Consider the following 21,408-nt stretch of genomic DNA (forward strand, 5'->3'; position numbering starts at 1 on the left):
AAATCATATGAAGAGGAGCAGCTTACAGATCTATTTCAGGGACACACTAAACTGTAAGAATCTACTGAGTCAAAAAAGCATAAAAACTGAGACCCATTAAAGCTTTTAGGAGAAAAATCTTATTTTCAGCCCAAGACAGACAAATAAAATTCTCTAATGCTGTATTCTGTTTGGGGAAACATAGAAGCTTTTAAATTCTTTAAATCAATTTTCTAAGAGATTCATTAAATTCCTCACTGACTCAAAAGAAAAAGCATAAGAGAAATATTTCTAAGAAATTAAAGGTTTTTAATCCAACTAAGTGAGAAAGGCTAGGTACTATTAGAAAACACACCTCGACACTGAAGAACGTGTTGAAGACCTGCAGTCCATAGCTTCTTTGGTCCTCATCAGCGGTCACTTCATACTCTCCCTGACAGCAGAGATGAGAACAAAGAAAAATAGTAGTGGAGTTTCTTCACTGATTTCACAGTGTTTTCAATTCTCAGACATACAGAATTGGCAGGGTACCCTGAGAACCACAGAGTAGCTCTAATTGATTTGATATTGGTCAAGTATCTGCAGCTTTTCTTTGGGAAACTAGGAAAAAGCAGTTTTCTTTAAAGGGTGAATGATGTACTAGAGCAACACATTCCATGGTGCTCTCTGTTATATTACACTTGCAGCCCTTAAATGAGGCCAAATAAAATAGAATTAAATAAACAACTTGGATTGCTCATGGCAACAGAATTTTAGAAATATCCAAGAGGCATGTGGAAAACCTGAATGCAGATCACCCAGAGAAACCAGAGCTGGCGATACCAAAGCAGAAGACATCCGTACGCAGGTGTCAGGCAAAGACCATAAGAGAGGTACTACCACATAGGCCAGAAAACAGAGGAAGGGTCAAGGCAGAACTTGATCTATATCTAAACATCTACAGAGAATAAGCAAGTGAAAAAAAGATGAAAGAGAATATCAGAGGAGAGATCATAAAAGCCTGGCTAAGAGAATCTCAAGCAGAGGTGACTCGACAATGTCAATAGACATGGAGACTGAAGCACAAGGAGGCCTCAGGGAAGCACTTTGATCCTGCAGGTGCAGGCCTGAGAAGAGCAAGGAAGCTAAAAGCCAGATGGAGTTGAAGAGATTAGTGAAGAAACGAAGACTGAAGGAAGTTCATCTACTGAACTTATAAAGCCCTTTTGGGCAGGAGTCAGACCTCATACTTGATCCTTCATTCTCCACTGGTTCAGCACTAGAGCCATGGTTGTCAGGCTGATGACCCAGTCTGAGCCAGCTTCATGCTCTGTGTTCAAGGGCACTGTACTCCCCTTGACTAGTAATCAGACACCATAACTAGAACCTTCCAGCTTATGTTCTAGATGCTGGACAGCATGCACTCAACAGAAAAGCACTGGGATTTTGTGATGGTCTTTCCACATGCCAACCTAGCAGGTACAATGTCCAGTTATTCAAATACTAATCTAGTCATTGCTGTACTAGTATTTGGAGATGTGATTAAAGTCTTTATCATTTGACTTTAAGTAAAGGAGATTATTTTAGAGAATCTGGATAAGCCTGATTTAATCAGTTAAAAGATGTTAGAACCAGAGTTGAGCCTTCCTCAAAGGAATTCTGCCTGAGGACAGCAACTTCACTCCATTTTTGCAGGATTCCCTCCTGTCCTATAGATTTCAGACTCTCCTAACTAATCTCATAGTCATGTAAGCCAATTCCTTGCAATAGATCTCTTAACACATCTCTCCTATTGGTTGTTTCTTTCACTGAACACTGAACATTGGTTGCCACAGATGATTCAGTCAACAAACATTAAGCAGAAAAGAGAGCAAACAATCATTCTGGGTGCCATAAGGGAAATAGATAAGATGCTGTCTCTCCACACCAAAAACTCTGAGAACTTGCAATTACCTACCACAAGGACAGTCCAAGCAGTTAAGTGTTGTACAAATGGCATAATCAGGCATTATTTATTAGCCCACACAGCTTCCATCAAAAACAAAACAAAACACAGAACAGAACCTGTCATTGCAGTCAACTGGCAGTCACCTAAACACTAACAGGTCTCATGTCACTACCAGAAGATCCAAACCTGAAAGAGCTTTAACAATGCAATTTAGTCATTTTGAAATAAAGAACTGTGGGTCTCTAAATTCTTAAAAAATAGCAGCTTGGCAAATATGACCCACTACACTAATACATACCTACATTCTACTCTTGGAACTGACAAAGCCTGCCCCTCTACACCAGAGTTCTAGCTAAAAGCAAAAACAAAAACAAACAAGAAAAAACCAACCTCCTTTCAAAGCTTTGTCTTATTCTAGCAAAGGCACAGGAAAGGAAAGGAAAGGAAAGGAAAGGGAAGGGAAGGGAAGGGAAGGGAAGGGAAGGGAAGGGAAGGGAAGGAAAGGAAAGGAAAGGAAAGGAAAGGAAAGGAAAGGAAAGGAAAGGAAAGGAAAGGAAAGGAAAGGAAAGGAAGCTCTGAGGAGCTCCACAGAGGATAGGCAAGAGCCTCAAATGTTTTTCTGACTGCTCCACCAACCAGTCATTCCCCTCTGTCTCCCTCTCCTCCAGCCTCCTAATTCATCAAGACACAACAACACTGAAATTGGGCCAATTACATACTATAAAGTCAATGCATAGAAATCAGTTGCATTTCTATACACTAACAATGAGACAGAATAAAGAGAAATTAAGGAGTCAATCTCATTTACAATTGTACCCCAAACCATAAGAGAAGTAGGAATAAACCTAAACAAAGAAATAAAGCGTCTATATGTAGAAAACTATAAAACACTTATGACAGAAATTGAGGAAGACACAAAGAAATGGAAAAACATCCCATGCTCATGGATTGGAAGAACAAATATTGTTAAAATATATATGTTCCCTAGAGCAATCTATACATTCAATGCAATCCCTATCAAAATACCATTAACTTATTTCACAGAGTTGGAACAAATAATCCTAAAATTTGTATGGAACCAGAATAGATCCTGAATAGCCAGAGGAATGTTGAAAAAGAAAAACAAAACTGGTGGCATCACAATCTCAGACTTCAAGCTCTAGTACAAAGCTGTAATCATCAATACACATAGATCAATGGAACAGAATAGAGAACCCAGAAATGGACCCTCAACTCTACGGTCAACTAATCTTCAACAAAGCAGGGAAGAATATCCAATGGAAAACAGACAGTTTCTTCAATAAACGGCGTTGGGAAAATTGAACAGCCACATGCAAAAGACTTAAACTCGGCCATTTCCTCACACCTACACTAAGATAACTCAAAATAGATGAAAAACCTAAATGCGAGACAGAAATACCTCACAATCCTAGAGGAGAACACAGGTAGAAACCTTTGTGACCTTGGCCACAGCAAATTCTTGCTAGACACATCTCCAAAGGCAAGGGAATCCAGGCAAAAATGAACTATTGGGACTTTATGATGATAAAAAGCTCTTGCACAGCAAAGGAAACAGTTGACGAGACTAAAAGACAACCTATGGAATAGGAGAAAATATTTGCAAATGACATACCAGATAAAGGGCTAGTATTCAAGTTCTATAAATAACTTATCAAACTCAACACCCAAAGAACAAATAATCCAGTCAAGAAATGGGCAGAAGACCTGAACAGACATTTCTCCAAAGAAGGCCTACACACGGCCAACAGGCACATGGAAAAAAAATGTTCAACATCCCTCAGCATCAGGTAAATATAAATCAAAACCACAATGAGATACCACCTCATGCCAGTCAGAATGGCTAAAATAAACAAGGAAATGACAGATGTTGGAGAGGATGTGAAGAAAGGGGAACCCTCTTACACTGCTGGTAGGAATGCAAGCTAGTGCAGCCACTCTGGAAAGCAGTATGGAGGTTCCTCAAAAAATTGAAAATAGAACTACCCTATGACCTAGCAATTGCACTACTGAATATTTACCCCAAAGATACAAATGTAGTGATCCAAAGGGGCACCTGCACTCTAAGGTTTATAGAAGCAATGTCCACAATAGCCAAACTATGGAAAGAGCCAGATGTCCATCGACAGATGAATGGATAATGAAGATGCGGTATATATACAATGGAATATTACTCAGCCATCAAAAAGTATGAAGTCTTGCCATCTGCAATGACATGAATAGAATTAGAGGGTAATATGCTAAGCCAAATAAGTCAGAGAAAGACAATTATCATATGATCTCACTTACATGTGGAATTTAAGAAACAAACAGGATTATAGGGGAAGAGAGGAAAAAAATAAAACAAGATGAAATCAGAGAGGGAGACAAACCATAAGAGACTCTTAAATCACAGGAAACAAACTGAGGGTCCCCGAAAGGGAGGGGTGTAGGGGGATGGGGTAACTGGGTAATGTTTATTAAGGAGGGCATGTGATGTCATGAGCACTGGATATTATAAAAGACTGATGAATCACTGGCCTCTACTTCTGAATCCAATAATACATTATATGATAATTAAATTTAAGGGATCCTTGGGTGGTGCAGCGGTTTGGCGCCTGCCTTTGGCCCAGGGCGCCATCATGGAGCCTGCTTCTCCCTCTGCCTGTGTCTCAGCCTCTCTCTCTCTCTCTCTCTCTCTCTCATAAATAAATAAAAATTTTAAAAAATTAAATTTAAATAAAATTTAAAAATAAAAAAAGAAATTAGGCCAATTAATAACCTTATGATGGCCTCTACGAGCACCTGGGTGGCTCAGTAGGTTAAGTGTCTGCCTTCAGTTCAGGTCGTGATCTCAGGGTCCTGGGATTGGGCCCCACATCGGGCTCCCCACTCAGCAGGCAGTCTGCTTGTCCCTCTGCGTGCTCCCTCTCAGATATGCATTCTCTCTCTCTCAAATAAATAAGATCTTTAAAAAAAAAATGCCTATAACAAAAAAAATGCCTATAACAGCCTCTAAGTGTTCAAGTGAAAGAGAGATTCAATGGATGTTGCAAACTTCTATCTTGTCTTATTTTAAGAAATTGTCTTAAAAGACACCCCAACCTTCAGTAACCCCCACCCTGACCAGCCGGTAGCCGTCAACATTGAGGCAGGACCCTCCACTAGGAAAAAGATGATGCCTTGCTGAAAGGTCAGAGTACAATTAGCATTTTCCAGCAACAGAGTATTTTTTAACTAAGGTATGAACATTGCTTTTTTTAGATATAATGTTACTGTACAATTAATAGATTACAGTAGAGTGTAGAGATAACTTTTATATGCAGTGGGAAACAAAAAAATTCATGTGACTCGCCTCATTGAGATATTTGCTTCATTGCCATGGTCTGAAACTAGACCCACAATATCTCTGAGTGTGCCTGCATTGACCATATGTCAGAAGGAGGGTCATCTGCTTCTGGACTACAGCTGACCACAGGTAATTGAAACTATGGAAAGCAAAATCATGGATAAGGGGGAATATTATATAGGGATTTCCATACCAAGGAAACATGACACCAAGAAACTAGTTTATCCATTCTTACCATCATTGTCAGGGTCTACTTAACTTCAGAGACCCAAGTTTTTAGATCTAATCTGTTAATTTTCAAAAACACAAGATTGAGTAGTTCAACACTGAGATAAATTGCTTACCACTGCATCCAGGAATTCGATGCATCCCTTTAGATCATATTTTGTATCACAGAATTGCCTGAAGAGAAGTCTTCCTATGGGCTGCTTGTCACAAAGACTGCTATAATCCTTTTCTGGGTGAAGAGAGGGGATAGGAAATAAACAAATATAATCCTTACAATTCAGAAAGTGCTCTCTAGGGATCCCTGGGTGGTTCATCAGTTTAGCACCTGCCTTTGATCCAGAGTGTGATCCTGGAGTCCCAGGATCGAGTCTCACATCGGGCCCCCTGCATGGAGCCTGCTTCTCTCTCTGCCTGTGTCTCTGCCTCTCTCTCTGTGTGTGTCTCTCATGAATAAATAAATAAAATCTTAAAAAAAAAAGAAAGAAAGAAAGTGCTTTCTGAACTTTGCTGTTTTCACCTGATAAAATAAAAGTCAAAAATAGTATTTGGGTGTTTTTAAAAATACTTGTTTGTTTACTAATATAGACTGGGTTATCAGGAATTTTATTAATACCTGGACAGAGACAAAGACTGGAGAACTGATAAAGGTGTGTGAAGCATAACTGGAAATGTCCCTGCTCCCCTCCAAAAGGAATTATGCAGGGGAGCATTATTCCCCAGGGAACTGAGCAGTCAAGATCACAGCCAAGGGAGAGAGGGGCTCCATCCTTCTGCAGGATCTAGCCACCCAGTGTACTTGGCACAAACTGCACGTATATGAAATACATCCCAGGAATGTACACAAGTACATTTTTAAAAACATTTTTCCGTTTTGCTACCTTATTACACTTTTACAAGTTACAAACATTATATATGCTTAATTATTTTTAACTGCCATTGGTTTTATTTTTTTTTTTCTTTTCAATGGGGTAATAGTTTATATACCTTAACCTTACCCCAAACACTGATACTGTTTTGAGAACATGGCACTAATATTTAGTCAAAGTGTCAAGAGGAATATAAAACAAAAATGTTATCTTCAAAATAGGTTAATTTAAACATCAGCAAGGAAATCAATTGCTCTTTTAGCAGTGGCTCTGAACCTGAAATGAACACTATAAATGAAGTACTCGTAAAGTGGCTCTAAAGCCAAAGAATTAAATAAAATTCATGAAAAGTAAGCAAGCCATAACAAATTCCTCAATTACAGGTTTTATTCATGCCAAGTAATTCTAAGAATCTAAACAATACTACTTAGGTCGCTGAATTTACAAATAGAAAGGTATAGGCAATGAGATAAATATTTTGGTGGAAAGGGAGGTGGGCAGGGCGTTGGGGTGACTGGGTGGCGGGCACTGAGGGGGTCACTTGACGGGATGAGCACTGGGTGATATGCTATATGCTGGCAAATTGAACTCCCATTAAAAATAATAATAATAGGGATCCCTGGGTGGCGCAGCGGTTTGGTGCCTGCCTTTGGCCCAGGGCGCGATCCTGGAGACCCGGGATCGAATCCCATGTCGGGCTCCCGGTGCATGGAGCCTGCTTCTCCCTCTGCCTGTGTCTCTGCCTCTCTCTCTGTGTGTGTGACTATCATAAATAAATAAAAATTAAAAAAATAATAATAATAAAAATATTTTGGTTGTCAATGCACAGTCGCTTGTTTTTAACAAAAAACAGAATGGCTAAAATTCTACTACCTATTTTGTCCAATTTTACTACCACATTTTATTTTAGGGATTCTATATTTAAAAAACAAAAAACAAAAGACACAGGCAGTCAAAAGGTGATGTTTTTCAAACGTTGAGAGTTTTTAACACTTTCCTCCCAAATTCAAGAGTTCAGAAATGTTCCTTATTTTCAGCTAAGATTTGCAAATGGAGCATACAGGTCTGCCTACTTTTTCTCCCAGATTCCCAAAGAAATCATAAAAAAATTAAAACAAAAACCAAAGCCACAACAAAAAGAATGAAACCCAACATGGAAAATGAATAAAGGGTATCCATAGGAGTCAGAAATTTGAGGATTACCTGGAAGAGAGAAAGCTGCTGGGTTGGATTATTAAAGAATCACTCAGCTTAAGCCCTAGAGACAAGCTGGACTTTTGTAAGGGAGCCCTGCCCACATGCCTAGAGCCCAGCATGGGAGCCCCACCTTCATATCTAGATCATGGGAGCCCCGGCACACATCTAGATCAGGGAACTCTGCCCACACACCTAGAACAGGGGAGCCCCGCCCACCTGCCTAGAGCCTTGCTGGAGTGGGTGGGTTACCCAGTCCTGATCAGAATAACTGGTCAAGGGGCCAAAGATTTAGAGCCCTACTAAGTGCTAAACATAATTTATGGCAGCTGACTCACATCCAGAGGCACCCCAGTGACATTCCCGACAGTAAGGAAAAACAAGGTAACCTCTGAGAAAGAACAAAAGGTTAGCTACAACATGCAATGCATCAGAGACACTGTATTAACAAAGCCAGAAACTAGTACACCAATGTTTTCAAAGTTCAGGGTTCAAGGAAGGTAGAAATACTCAATTCTGTAACTATCAAACAAGAAGTCAAAAAAGGGACATTTTCCAAAATTTAAGAACTCCGAAACTTTACTTTCCATTCACCCTATATAAAAAAAAGAATTACTTGAGGAGTTCTAATAATAAGATAGGAGAGAAATTAAAAAATGAAGAAACCAAAAAGGACAAACAGTACTTCTACAGAAGCAAAGAAATGTAGAAAAAGAAATATCAAGATATTAGAAATACTATCCTTGGCAAAATGTGATCAGTACAGAATATTTTCTTTTTTATGACTCCTACCACACTTAGTCATTTCCAGATTACATGGAATATAATTATAATATGTATTACTGTACCATATTTTAATTCTTCGTGTAGTCTATGGACCAAGAGATGTGGAACATAAGTGACTGACACTACACGCAGTTCATAGTGGCTGAAGAGGGGAATCAGGGAAGCAAAATGTAGAGGCAAATGAAGTTTAAAAAACTGGAAAGGAAAAAAAAAAGACTGGGATCATATTTTCCACCAGCCTTGATATCACACCAAGGAAGTTCTCTCTACCCTAGAAGGAAGAGAGAGAAACATAGTAATGAGTATTGAGCCACCTTTTACAGTGTATCCGGTACTATTTTGAGTCCTTTCTGTGCATTATTTCATTGACTCCTCACAATAATGAGTGTACCATCTTAAGCAAAGCAGAGAGCTAGCTTTTGGGAACTGCTCAGTCCTGAGGCCACTAGGATCCTGGGGCAGCGGAGGTGAAGTGGAGGCAGTACAGGCTGGGGTAAGGGGACTAGCCAGCAGTGGAGCAGCTGGACCAGAACACAGGCAGCAGAGTGGGAAGGAAGAGGCCAATTCTCTGGTAACAAATGAATTTCAGAAGGCAACTTATTCAAATTTGGTCCAGTCTCCCTCCTCAGTGAGGACATTACAACAGGCACCACAAAAGCCCTATTCTCAAGGAACCCATTCTCTACTGAGGGGATGATGAGGAAGCTGATGTGGTCAAAAGGTAGTACCCCTCATGGAGATGAGAGCCTGTGAGTGGAATAGATGAGAGGAGCTGGGAGAAGGACAGTCCTGGACTCTGGGTGTATTGTGGGCAACAACATCTGTATGGTGGAGGCAGCACTGGGGAAACGGAAGGAGGGGCTGACTTGGTCCCATGAGCAGAAGAAGGGGCTGCAAAGCAGATGGCCAGAGTTACACCTGTGGGATGGGGAGCCCTTTGGGACACCCAGGGCTGCAGAAGTGCTCCACAGCCAGGGAGATCAGGGGAAGATGCCATGGCAGTGAGTCAGGAGGTAACAGCCTGACCAGGAAGAAAACATTGCACTCCGAGTTAATCTGGCTTATTTGGCAAAGCCAAATGTCTAAAGTTTAAATTTATTTGGGCTGTGTGTGTGGGTAGTTACAGGTATATTTCAGTTTGTTTTGCATTTTATGTTTATATCATCCCCAGATACTAAAAAATACTTGGTTATTAGAGATGGATTCCACTCAGGCTTTTCAGATTTTTTTCTTGGACTACTTTTAATTACATCCAGAACTCTTAATTAACTGCTAGATCTCAGCCCTTACTTGTAAAGGAAGCTATAAGTCTTAATTTAAGTGCAAGCAGGAAGAATTTAAGATTATTTGCACTTTTTAGGCCTATATCCTAAAGCTCGGATACTATGTAAATTTCCATCATAACTCTAATCTCCTGAGTAAATGATCACATGAGGTAAGGCACATTTTCGAAAGACCTTTAAAAACATAAACGTAAGGTAAGAGCCCCCTGGGTTTTTCCAGAAAGAAGCAGGGTGAAGTGAAAGAGCACGAGGAGGTCTGAGATGAGGTCAGGCCACTTGGCATGCACCTCACACTCCTCTGGAAAATGAGACCACTGCCCTCCACCCACAGCGCTTGAAGGGTCTCAGCACAGCATGTGACTGAGGGGCCAGATCAACAGGGGGAGTTTGATCCTGGGGACAGAGTAGTCTTACAGTGCGATGGGTAGACAACAGGGACATCCAGACTGGACAGCATTGATACAGGCACCTCATGGGAAAACCTCTAATTTTACCCAATCCAATTTTTTAATTTTTTAATTTTTTATTTTTTCAATCCAATTTTTTTTTAGATTGGCTCAGGTACAGTAGCAAAAATGATGTGTGGCTCAAAAAGACCTTAATTCTAAAATCTTCCACTTATATTTGGGTGGTGGGAACATAGGTGATGATTTATTCAGTAAAGTCCTTTTTCTTCTTTTTTTTTTTAAGATTTTTATTTATTTATTCATGAGAGACACAGAGACAGGTAGCTGACATAGGCAGAGGGAGAAGCAGGCTTCCTGCAGGGAGCCTGTTGCAGGACTCAATCCCAGGACCCTAGGATCACGACCTGAACTGAAGGCAGATGGTCAACCACTAGGCAACCCAGGCATCCCAGTTAAGTCCTTTTTCTATTTCTAAATATTTAATCACATATAGAATCTGCTCCATCTTACAGCAATTTAAAATTTTCACACTGATGATTGTGGGACCCAAGGAATTTAACAAAGATCCCCTAGCCACCAGAGAATATAAACCCTGCCTTTTGCCCGCCAAACCGTGCCAATTCTGACCAGAGTGATAGGCTAGTTCAAACAGTCACTATAGGGTAAATTGTAATTCAATTGGCCACCTGCGTGTGGACCAACAGGACTATGCAACTTTCTGTGTGTGTTATAATCTCATTGGCCACTGGCCCCTATAAAACTGCTACACCTCTTAACCTCCGGGTCCAAGTCCCTGCTGCCCTGTGTTGGGTACTTGGACCCAAGCTCGAGCTTGCAAATAAATCCTCGTGCGCTTGCATCGGTGTTGGCTCCTTGGTGGTTTCTCGGATACATGATCATAACAGAATATTAGAGAAATGACAGCAACATCACAGAACCCATAGGAAGTAATATAATCAGGGAATTTATTTATTTATTTTTAAAAGATTTTAGAGATTTGAGAGCGACAGCATGAGCTGGGGGGAGGGGTAGAGGGATATGGAAAAGCAGACTCTGCTGAGCAGGGAGCTAATCCAGGAATTTAAAAAAAAAATGTTTCTTGGGACACCTGGGTGGCTCAGCAGTTGACCATCTGCCTTCAGCTCAAGTGTGATCCCAGGTCTGGGGATTGAGTCCCACATTGGGCTCCCTGTGAGGAGCCTGCTCCTCCTTCTGCCTATGTCTCTGCCTCTCTCTGTGTGTCTTTCATGAATAAATAAATAATATTTTTTAAAATGTTTCTCTAAATCAATCTTTAAAAATCTAGCATTTATATAGTCACAAAAAACCATATCTGGCTCACAATTCTATTAATGGTTTCACTTTTCCATGCATTAGATTTTATATATTACTAAAATTCAATACTATAAATCACAGAAATGTGCCACAAAATATGATGTCTCAGAAGCAGTAGACAGCCTCCTCTGTCTTTCCATCAGAGGTCCTGGTCCTGCAGGATACAGAAGACCCAGTCTCTTCTTTTGATCCCTCAGAGACTACAAAGTGAACCATCTATTATCCCAGCCATGAATGAGCAGAAATGGGAAGAGAGAGAGAGAGGCCATGCCCCACATGGAACTCAGGACACAGGAAGGGAGAACCACACAGAAGCCTTCTGGAGCTAGAGCCCTCAGGGCACCAGAGCCCAGGTCCACTCCTAAGAGGCACTCTCCTGATGGGCAGTGTTGGAAAGGGAACCAGCTAATCAAGAGACTGGTGTTTCTAAGTGCACCAAATTCTGAGACTAGGATGAGCATGAGCCACTTATCAGAAGCTCTCTTTCTTATTTTCAAAGTGATTTTATAGCTTATGGATTCTCTAGCATCCATAAATTTAGAACCACCAAAGGATAAAAATTAGAAAAACCCAAAATATGCTTACTATCACACTAAATCAAATGCATATGTAAACTAATCAAATAAAGAGCTACATACAAAGTAGGGGGTATCTCAGTAGAAACATTCTTTTCAGTGATAAAGTCAGCTTGTACATCTGCCCTGAAGCAACTCCAGCTAAGGAGTTGCCCAGCCAACTCCAATTAAGGTCACCAATTCATTCATTCCTTTATTCAATCGCTTAATAAAACTGTGGCTGAGCATTGTTCTAGAGATGGAAACAAAGACTTTGACTTTAGGGATGAATCCAATGGCTGCTCAACTTCTCTGCAACAGCCTCTATGACTCCTGCCTGGAGCCATCTTGGTCTCCTGTTCTCTTGACCTCTCCACTCCCTATACTGCACACAGACCCATCTGACTAGTCCCCCTCAGTCTGCTTCACCTGAGCCATACCAGGATGTGAGAGTGCTTCTTCTCATCCTTCTGTCTCTAGGGAGAATTTACATTCCCAGTCATGTGACTCTGAAATATCAGGGAGACACAGATATCTCCTAGATTCACTCCTACAGCCCAGCCTCTTTTGATATCTAAACATGAATATACAGCTTCCATCCAAAACAGCTCCTCATACTGTGAACCTGATCTCAGTGGGTAGATCAGACCTGGAAGTCATCCTTAGTACCTCCACCCTTCCTACTTCCTCACATAAGTCAATCAGATTCTACATCTTAAGGATTTCTCATAGTCATTCAGTTTCATGGCCTCTGGCGAAGGCTGGGCTTTATCATCTCTTGCTCGCACAATGGCAAAAGTTTTTCATTCAGCTTTCCTGCCCCCTCTCACCACTCTAAATCACAGTCCTCACACTGAAGTCCAAGGTGCCCTTCAAAAACTGCATCCACTTATGTTATCCCTCCACTGAAAATCTGACAGCGCTGGCTTTCTAATATAAATGCTCTCACTGGCCCATGAGCCCAGCCCCCTCCTTTCCTCTCATCCAGTGCCACTCTTCTTCATCTACACTCCAGGAAGACTACCCTTTCTCAAGTCCATGGAAATTGCCATGCTCTGCCCTACCTTGGGGCCCTTGTACTTACCCAGCAGTCTGTCTCTTTTCCTTCAAAGGGCTTACTGCTGTAATTACGTTTACTTCTACAATTCTTTATTTTATAACCATCTCTGCCAAGAGGGCAGAGGTCACATCTGTTGCTTAGTCACTGTATTGGTAGTGCCATACCCCGTGCTGGGTACATGAAAGCAAATAAATGATGACATTTCAAAGTTAACTGAAGGTGTTGTACACTTTAAACTTATACAATGTTATATGTAAATGATATCTCAATAAAAATAAATTAATTTTAAAAAAAGCATGAACTGGGGGGAAAAGTTAACTAATGGGACATTTAATGTAATTCACTTTATTCTGTGCACTAAAACCTACCCCCAAAGAAACAGAAGCATACTGAGGTAATTAATATGCAAAGACATGAAAATGTTTCTTTTTTTTTGAAAATGTTTCTATAACCCTATGAATATATTAAATAGCATAAATAGTCCCCAAGTAAAGTTTATAATATCTTAATTACAATGTAAATGTCAAATAATGGAATCAACCTCCATACTAATCACTTGGTGCTATATGCAGAAAAAAATCACTATTAACACTATGGATCAAATATCAGTTGGCCCAAAGAAGCATGGCCAATAATCACATAAATAGATGCTCAACATTAGTCATTAGTGAAATGTAAATCACACTCATGAAGGTGGCTATAATGAAAATAAGTGTTGGCAAGGATGTAGAGAAACTGGAACTCTCATATATTGCTGGTGGGGATGTAAGATATGCAGCTACTTTGAAATACAGTTTGCCAGTTCCTCAAAAGGTTAAGCCTAGAGTTACCATCTGTAACAGGTTGAATAATGGCCCTCCTAAGGCATCAGGTCCTAATCCCTATAAATACAATCTTATTTGAAAAAAGGGCCTTTGCAAATATGATTAAGTCAAGGATCTTGAGATGGAAGACTGTCCTGGATTATCTGGGTGGGCCTAAATACAAACATGTGTATCCTCACAAGTGTCTAGAAATAAACCATCACCTTCAGTCAGTTGATTTTTTATAAAGGCACTAAGACAATTCAATGGTGAAAAAATAGTCTGAAATATTCAGGAATAAATGGATATCCAATGCAAGGAATGAAACTGGATCCCTACATCACACCATACCCAAAAATTAACTACAACTGGATCAAATACCTAAATGTAAGAGCTAAAACTATAAAACTCTTAGCAGAAAACATAGGTGTAAATCTTTGTGACTTTCGATTAAGCAGTGGTTTCTTAGATATGACACCAAAAGCACAGCCACAAAAGAAAAAAATAGATCAATTGGACTTCATCAAAATAAAACTTGTGTTCTTCAAAGAACATCACCAAGAAAGTAAAGGAAAACACAGAATGGGAGAAGATATTTGGAAATCAAATATCTAATAAGAGTCTAGTAACTAAAATATATAGAGAACACTTACATTTCAACAATGAAAATGCAATCCAATTGAAAAATGGACAAAGGGGATACCTGGGTGGATCAATTAAGTGTCTGACTCTTGGTCTCAGGGTCATGAGTTCAAGCCCCACATTGGGCTCCACACTGGGCACAAAGCCTACTTTTAAAAAAATGGCAAAGGATTTGAATAGATATTTCTCCAAAGAAGATACACAAATGGCTAATAAGCACATAGAAAAATGTTCAACATCATTAATCATGGGAAATACAAATCAAAACACAATGAGATAGGGGCACCTGTCTGACTCAGTCAGAGAAGCATGTGACTCTTGATCTCAAGGTTGTGAGTTGGAGCCCCACGTAGGGTGTAGAGATTTCTTAATAAATAAAAACCCACAATGAGATACCCTTTCACACCCACTCAGATGGCTGTACTAAAAACAAAATGGAAAATAAAAAGTGTCAGAGAGGACATGAAGAAACTGGAATCATATATTGCTGGTGGGAACATAAAATGGTGTAGCCACACTGGAAAACACTCTGGTAGTGCCTTACAAAATTAAATATAGAATTACCATATTATCCAGCAATTCCAGTGGAGCATATATACAGAAAAGAATTGAAAACAGGGACTCAAACATTTATACACCAATGCTCCTAACAGCATTATTCACAATAGCCAAGTGGAGAAACAACCCAAATGTCCATCAACAGATGAATGGATACACAAAATGTAGTACATACATACAAAATCTAAATTAATGCCACTGCACTTTGTATCTAAAAATGATTAAAACGAGGGGCCCCTAGGCAGCACAGTCAGTTAAGCATTGGACTCTTGGTTTCAGCTCAGGTCATGATCTCAGGGCCATGAGACTGAGCCCCATGTCTGGCTCCATGCTCAGCACAGAGTCTGCTTGTCTTCCTCTCCTTTTGTCCCTCACTGCCATGTGTGCATGCTCCCGCTCTCTCGCTTTCTCTCTAATAAATCTTTTCAAAAAATGTTTAAAATGGCAATTTTTATGTGTGCTCTACCACAAACACAAGGAAAATGCTTGTATATGAATGTTTCTAGCAGCATTATTCATAATAGACAAAAGGAAATAACTCATCTATCAACCAATGATTGGTAAATAAATATATATATCCATATCCATATGGATATATCCATATGATGAAGTGTTATTTGCCAAGAAAAAGGAATTAAGTACTTATTCATGCTACAGCATGGGTGAACCTTGAAAATACCATGTCCACTTCTAGAGAGATGATTAGTTGGGTCACAGGGAGAGAAACTTTTACTTTATTACTCTTCTGTTCCATATAGAACAATGAGTATGTATAACTCTGTAAAAGAATAACATCTAACAAATGTTATGATGCCAGACATGATCTTCAGGCTGGCACTGCTTACTCACCAATAGAATGTCTAAGCTCTCTGCACTGGCTGACAGGAGGCAGCTTCAGCATTTCCCTCCATCTTTTACTACGGCCACTTTTTTTGCCATATCCTCCTCCTAAATTTGGGGGGAAAATTATTTTTTTAATGATCAGAAATATCCAACTACAACATCTATTTCCACTAATATATTCTATTTGAGTAGTTTGGTACCTATGGTGAGTGAAAATACAAGCTTATAATAATTTGTCTTATCTAGAAGTCAGCTTAACTAAGTGTAAAAATCCCAAGGGATGCAATCAGTCACTGGCTTTATTATTTAGTAATGTAACCTGATCTTCTGTAAGTAACTCCGTTGAGCTCAAACTTCCAAATTTGTAAACTCGACCTAACATGACATATCATACATGGCTGTATACCTACTACAGAGCAATACCTGCAAAGAACAGGAAATACAATGGTAAAAAAAGACAACATCCCTCCCCTCAATTCTAGTGAAGGAGAAAGATTTTTTTTTAAGCAGTTAATGACAAGTGATAAAAAAAAATTAGCCAAGCCTACAGTGCTAAATGGCATGAAACAAAAACAAACAAGGCCAAGATGCAGGGTGCTATTAGGGCTAAGGTGAGATCAGAAAAGGCCTCTCAAGAGAGTCATGCTTAGGCAGAGATCTGAAGGGGGTGAAGGAATGAACCATGTGAAGATCTGGAAGTGAGACAAGAATGGTGGAAAAAGCTAGTAGACAATATTTTAGCAGATGGTGGCTACACTTGCAGGAAGCATGGCATAAAGTATGATCTTGAATCATTATGTCATACACCTGAAACTAATGTAACATTGTGCGTCAACTATACTCAAATAAAATTTTTAATAAAGTAAAATAAAATTTTAAAAAGATCTTTTTAAATAAGCCCCTTCAAACAAAACTCAGAGAAATTAGAGCCTTTCATTTTAAGCATTCTGAGGAACTGAAATTTTATTAAATTTTATCCAAGAGAAAACATCACATTTTTGGCCAGCGACTAAAGGACTCCAGGGCTATTGGAAAGAATAGGGAAATGAGAAGGAAAGCCATGTTCCGGGAAATGATGAGCTCTGCCCTGAGCACAGTGAGTGGATGGCTGTGAGGGAAAGCTATCTGGAGGATGGCTGGACTGGTGTTGTTTAGGAGAGAAGGCCTGGATAGAGGTATGGATTTGATAGCAGTCTGCCAAACAGATAATGGTCGGAGATGCAAGAGCTCCTTCCATGGGCTTCTTTTTGCTCCTCTACCCACTCCCTCCATTTCAACTGGGATCACAACTCTAGACTTATAACCAATACACTGAAGCCCCAGAGTACCTCAAAGTCAACATGTTGAAATCACACTCAATTGTCTTTCCCTCAAATGCAATCCTCTTTCCACACTATGCCTTCGGTTAACTATCTACCATCTGCTAGACGAATGGAGCTGGAAACTGGAGCACTATATAATTCTATCCCTGAAGTGCCTCATCCATTTATTCCAAAAGCATTTGCAGCCCAAGTCCTGTATGCTGGGCACTGTCTGGGCACCAGGCTGGTCAGGTGGCCAGCCATGCCTGCAAAGGTGTTCCTGTCCCCTATTGTCCTTGCCCATGCTATTACCAAGGTCATTGGCCTTCCTCCACACCACCTTCTACCATTACCTTCCTAAAATGCAATTATCAGCTCACTTCTGAGCTTAGGGCTGAAGGGAGAATAAAGCACAGCACTGCCTATCATCACTCCACAGGCACAGCATGTCCAAACCACACTGTCTAGAAAGGCCCCAAAGAAGCCAGAGCAGGTTCCAGAAACCACCAATGCCTAGACTGTCACTCTGGCCTTATTTATGTAGGTAAATCTCTACTCAGTTTAAGCAGAAACCCCCTCTCCTTCCCCAGAGCCTGGCCCTCCTTTCCTAGGAATTGTAGGCACTCCAACTCCTTCCTCTTCATGCCCTTTGCATCTTGAAAACATCTTCATTAAATCTCAGCAAGGGCAGGTTCTAGGTTCAGGGCCTTATTCCCAGTCTATCTCCAGCATTTGAAACCTGACTGAAGGGATAAGTAAATGGGCTCCAGGCACACTGCACACAGCAGACACTAAAGGAATGTTTTCTAACTTTGAGGAGACCAAGGAACTGCAGATGCTGACTCCAGCACATGAGTCAGAGGTAGAATGAAATTGCCAAGGGCTAGGAGGAGGAGGAGAGGGAATAAGAATTAGATTTATTGAGTATTTATTATGTGCCAGACACCTGTCTAGAAGCTTCATATATATTGACTCATCAAATCATCCCTCATCCTATGATGAAAATGCTACCATTCTTCCCTTTTCTCAGATAAGGGACCAAAAGCAAAGAGGTCAAATCTCTCATCCAACATCACACAACTAGTGAGATGTGTGGGTCTGCTCCAGAAATCCTACTTACCCATTACTGTTATTAAGCAAAATGGTGTAATCAAAGCCTTTTTGAAAAGTATACAAACATTTAAAATAAATTATTTGCCATAAACACGTTCGAAATTAAGGGATGTTATAAAATGAAAATATTAAACCAAAGCTTCTCAAATGTCAGAAATGGTTATAGTGACGGCCCTAATAACAAGTAGCCCTTATTAGCACAGTCTATAAGCTAGATGCTGTGCCAGAAGATCCACAAGTCTACTCTAATTAGATCCTCTTGTCAATCCTATGAGGTGAGCACTGCCACTATGCTCTTGTTACAATCCTAATGTTACAGGTGACAAAACTAAGACACATATGTCCAATAATGTGCTGAAAGTATTATAAGTGGTAAATGGAGAAGCTGGGATTTGAGCCCACGTAATCACACTGGCCAAACAGGGACACCACCTTTATCATAACAGCAACTTTTCTATCAATAAACAGGACCACTGAAGTAAATGCATAATGTGAGAAAGAACTGGGCTCTGGTCTACAAATCTGCTGGATATTAAGAGGTTTCAGGTTTGATTTTATACTATAAATACCACAATAATTTTTATAACATATTCTGGGATATTATACACCATCCTTAGTCTGAGACCCACCAGAACAAACAATCACAATCATAAATTTAGTGTTTGTAAATGTGTGTGTGTGTGTGTGTGTGTGTGTGTGTAGCCTTGAACAATATATTGTTTTAGAAAAAGATTCTTATCCTGGCATTCACAGGCAGATATAAGGGTGTCCCAGGATTTGGACAGAAAAAAAAAATCACCTTTAGCTTCATTAACTTCTAACCAAACTTCATCATTTCTTTCAGCCATAAATGTGGGCAAGAATATAATATTAGTAGTGGCTGTGACTTCATGACTTCATCATCAAGAAAATTCAGATTTTCCTATCACATTATAGTTGTTACATTTACACTCACACTACTTAAAAATTATAATAGAGGTGCCAGACCAGGTGCCAGATTGTCTCCAAGTGCTTAGGTGATGGAGCCACACAACCCCTAGGCAGCTTTGTGCCTGATGGTTAATTGATCAGACTCCAAATGGCCAGGTCCTATGTTCTCACATGGATGGTCCAGCTATGCATTTTACTCTGTGACTCCCTAAAACTGTGTTGATGGACAGACACTTGGAAGCAGGCAAGTCAAAGGCCATCCCACAGTTTAAAAGCCCCATTCAAACTAGCAATGATGGCCTTCACTCTGATGGATCTTTAAAGGATGAGATTTTAACCTGCCTATGTATTGCCTTGTTACTTAATGCTCTGATAACAAAGCACTTTTATAACACAAATCTGTTTCAAAATGTTACAATTATTTCAATAGAATTGATTTCTTTTATAATCATATGTATTTTATTTAGATTAAGAACTTCTCCTCTAGAAGTTGTTAACAGGAATAGTGTGCTACTTCATACATAATTCTACAATTTGATTTTTTCCACACAGCTCAGTCCACTTTGACATAGACTGTTTATTGTGTCCTAGCCAGGCTCTTTTCTGCTCCCTACCCTCTGCAGTCTCATGTTTCATGACCCAAAAAGTTCTTCCTCAGCAAAGCTAGATCCCTCATCTCCTCAGGTCTTTGCTCCTGTCCACCCAATCTAAGCTTTCATGTCCTACTCCCATGCCTAACCCTTAGCACCCCCCTTCACTGCTTTATTATCTCTTCTCAGCCCTTATCAGTCTACCATACAATCTACTTCATGTATCCCATTGAGGATCTGTCTCCCCACGAGATTAGAAACTCCTTAAAAAAAGGAGTTTATCTGTATTATTCACAGCCATAACCCCAATAGCTAGATGAGTGGCTTGCATAAAATAGGCATTCAATAACTATTTTGTGAGTAAGTGAATGAATTTGCTTTAACTCCTGTATAGTAACCTACTATATAAATATTCTATTTATCTACTTCCTATTTATGGTTATTTAATGTTTCTGATTTACAGTATTACAAATAATATTATAGCAAACATTCTTACAAATGTCTCCTTTACCATCATTTCTGCAGAGTATAGGCCTAGAAGAAGAGTTCTTAACCTGGGTGTGTGATTTTTTTCAACATCAATGGATACTGTTCAATTGTTCTCCAAAATGGTTGTAATTTACCACAATTACTTAAAATACAGCTTACATACTAGGTGTAATACCCTTGACAGGAGCCATTCATGTAACATAAGTTTGTAGAATTGAAAAGAAGACACCTCCTCCCTTAGTTTGGAACAACTTTAGTTAGTCAGAAGAAGAGCTCCACGAAGAGCATAGGCTGAGACTAAGCAAAATGAACTTAGTTCACTTGCCTCTTAAAGTCAGCTACAACCACAGGGCTCCAGACAGTCTTCCACCTTCTCAAATTCTTACCATCCCCACAAAGTTGCAGACACAGATGTGATGGTGAGAATCAGGCCATTAGGAAGTTAGCATTTATGTTCAGCAGGGAGCCCCTCAAAGGTACACTGTGGTCACTGAATTCAGCAGGAAGCCATTTGCTAAAGCTGGCAGAGCCACTGTCAGCCTGGGTCCTACATGACAGAACAACAGCACTGCTGCCAAGCTGGACCTGGACTCTTGCAGGACTCTTGCAGGACTCTTGCAGGACTCTTGCAGGACAGGAAGAACTATTGGGTTGGAGATGACATTTGGGGTCTATATGTTACATCAATTGAGGCTGCCCTAAATAATAAGCTGTGCTTTGATGAACAGGATAGCTCCACTACAGGATTTGTAATATTGTAAGATAAAAATGAATATGGCTTGATTTATCTGAAAATAAAAATTTTGATTAACATACCCAAAACTGACTTATAAATAATAGCAACATCATTTAATCAACTCAAAGACATCTAAGAACCAGTAAGAAAAAGAACTTCTGTCAACCACAGAAGGGGCCATATTGTATTTACTCATAAAAGAACTTCTTAGGCACTGATGTCTTTTCCTATTCATGTACAATTCTTATTCCTTGGTTTTAATTTCCTATACCACAACAAATTAGAAACAAATATACTAAAGAAAAGAAATATGTGTAATAGGTAATTTATAGACAGATTGATGTGACAGCAAATTGAAAGAATAGTCACAAAACACAATAAAAAGGACGGGTGCCTAGGTGGCTCAGTCAGTTAAACATCCGACTCTTGATTTTGGCT

At 39.8% G+C, this 21,408-nt stretch overlaps 1 protein-coding gene across 13 annotated transcripts in view; it reads right to left on the reverse strand.

Moving 5' to 3' along the window:
• Positions 1-21,408, reverse strand: part of GRK4 (G protein-coupled receptor kinase 4) — a 96,937-nt gene that overhangs the window by 56,711 nt on the left and 18,818 nt on the right. For 12 of the 13 annotated variants that reach the window (XM_035714159.2, XM_035714164.2, XM_049108568.1 and 9 more), the window contains 3 exons: positions 15,818-15,916; positions 5,597-5,709; positions 335-412 (listed from right to left, as the gene is read on the reverse strand). In XM_035714159.2, coding sequence (XP_035570052.1) covers positions 335-412; positions 5,597-5,709; positions 15,818-15,916 — 290 coding nt within the window. The remainder of the gene's footprint in view (positions 1-334; positions 413-5,596; positions 5,710-15,817; positions 15,917-21,408) is intronic. The other variant, XM_035714160.2, reaches the window with a different exon arrangement.

This window comes from Canis lupus, chromosome 3 (genome assembly GCF_003254725.2).
Source record: "Canis lupus dingo isolate Sandy chromosome 3, ASM325472v2, whole genome shotgun sequence".
Lineage (NCBI taxonomy): Eukaryota > Metazoa > Chordata > Mammalia > Carnivora > Canidae > Canis > Canis lupus.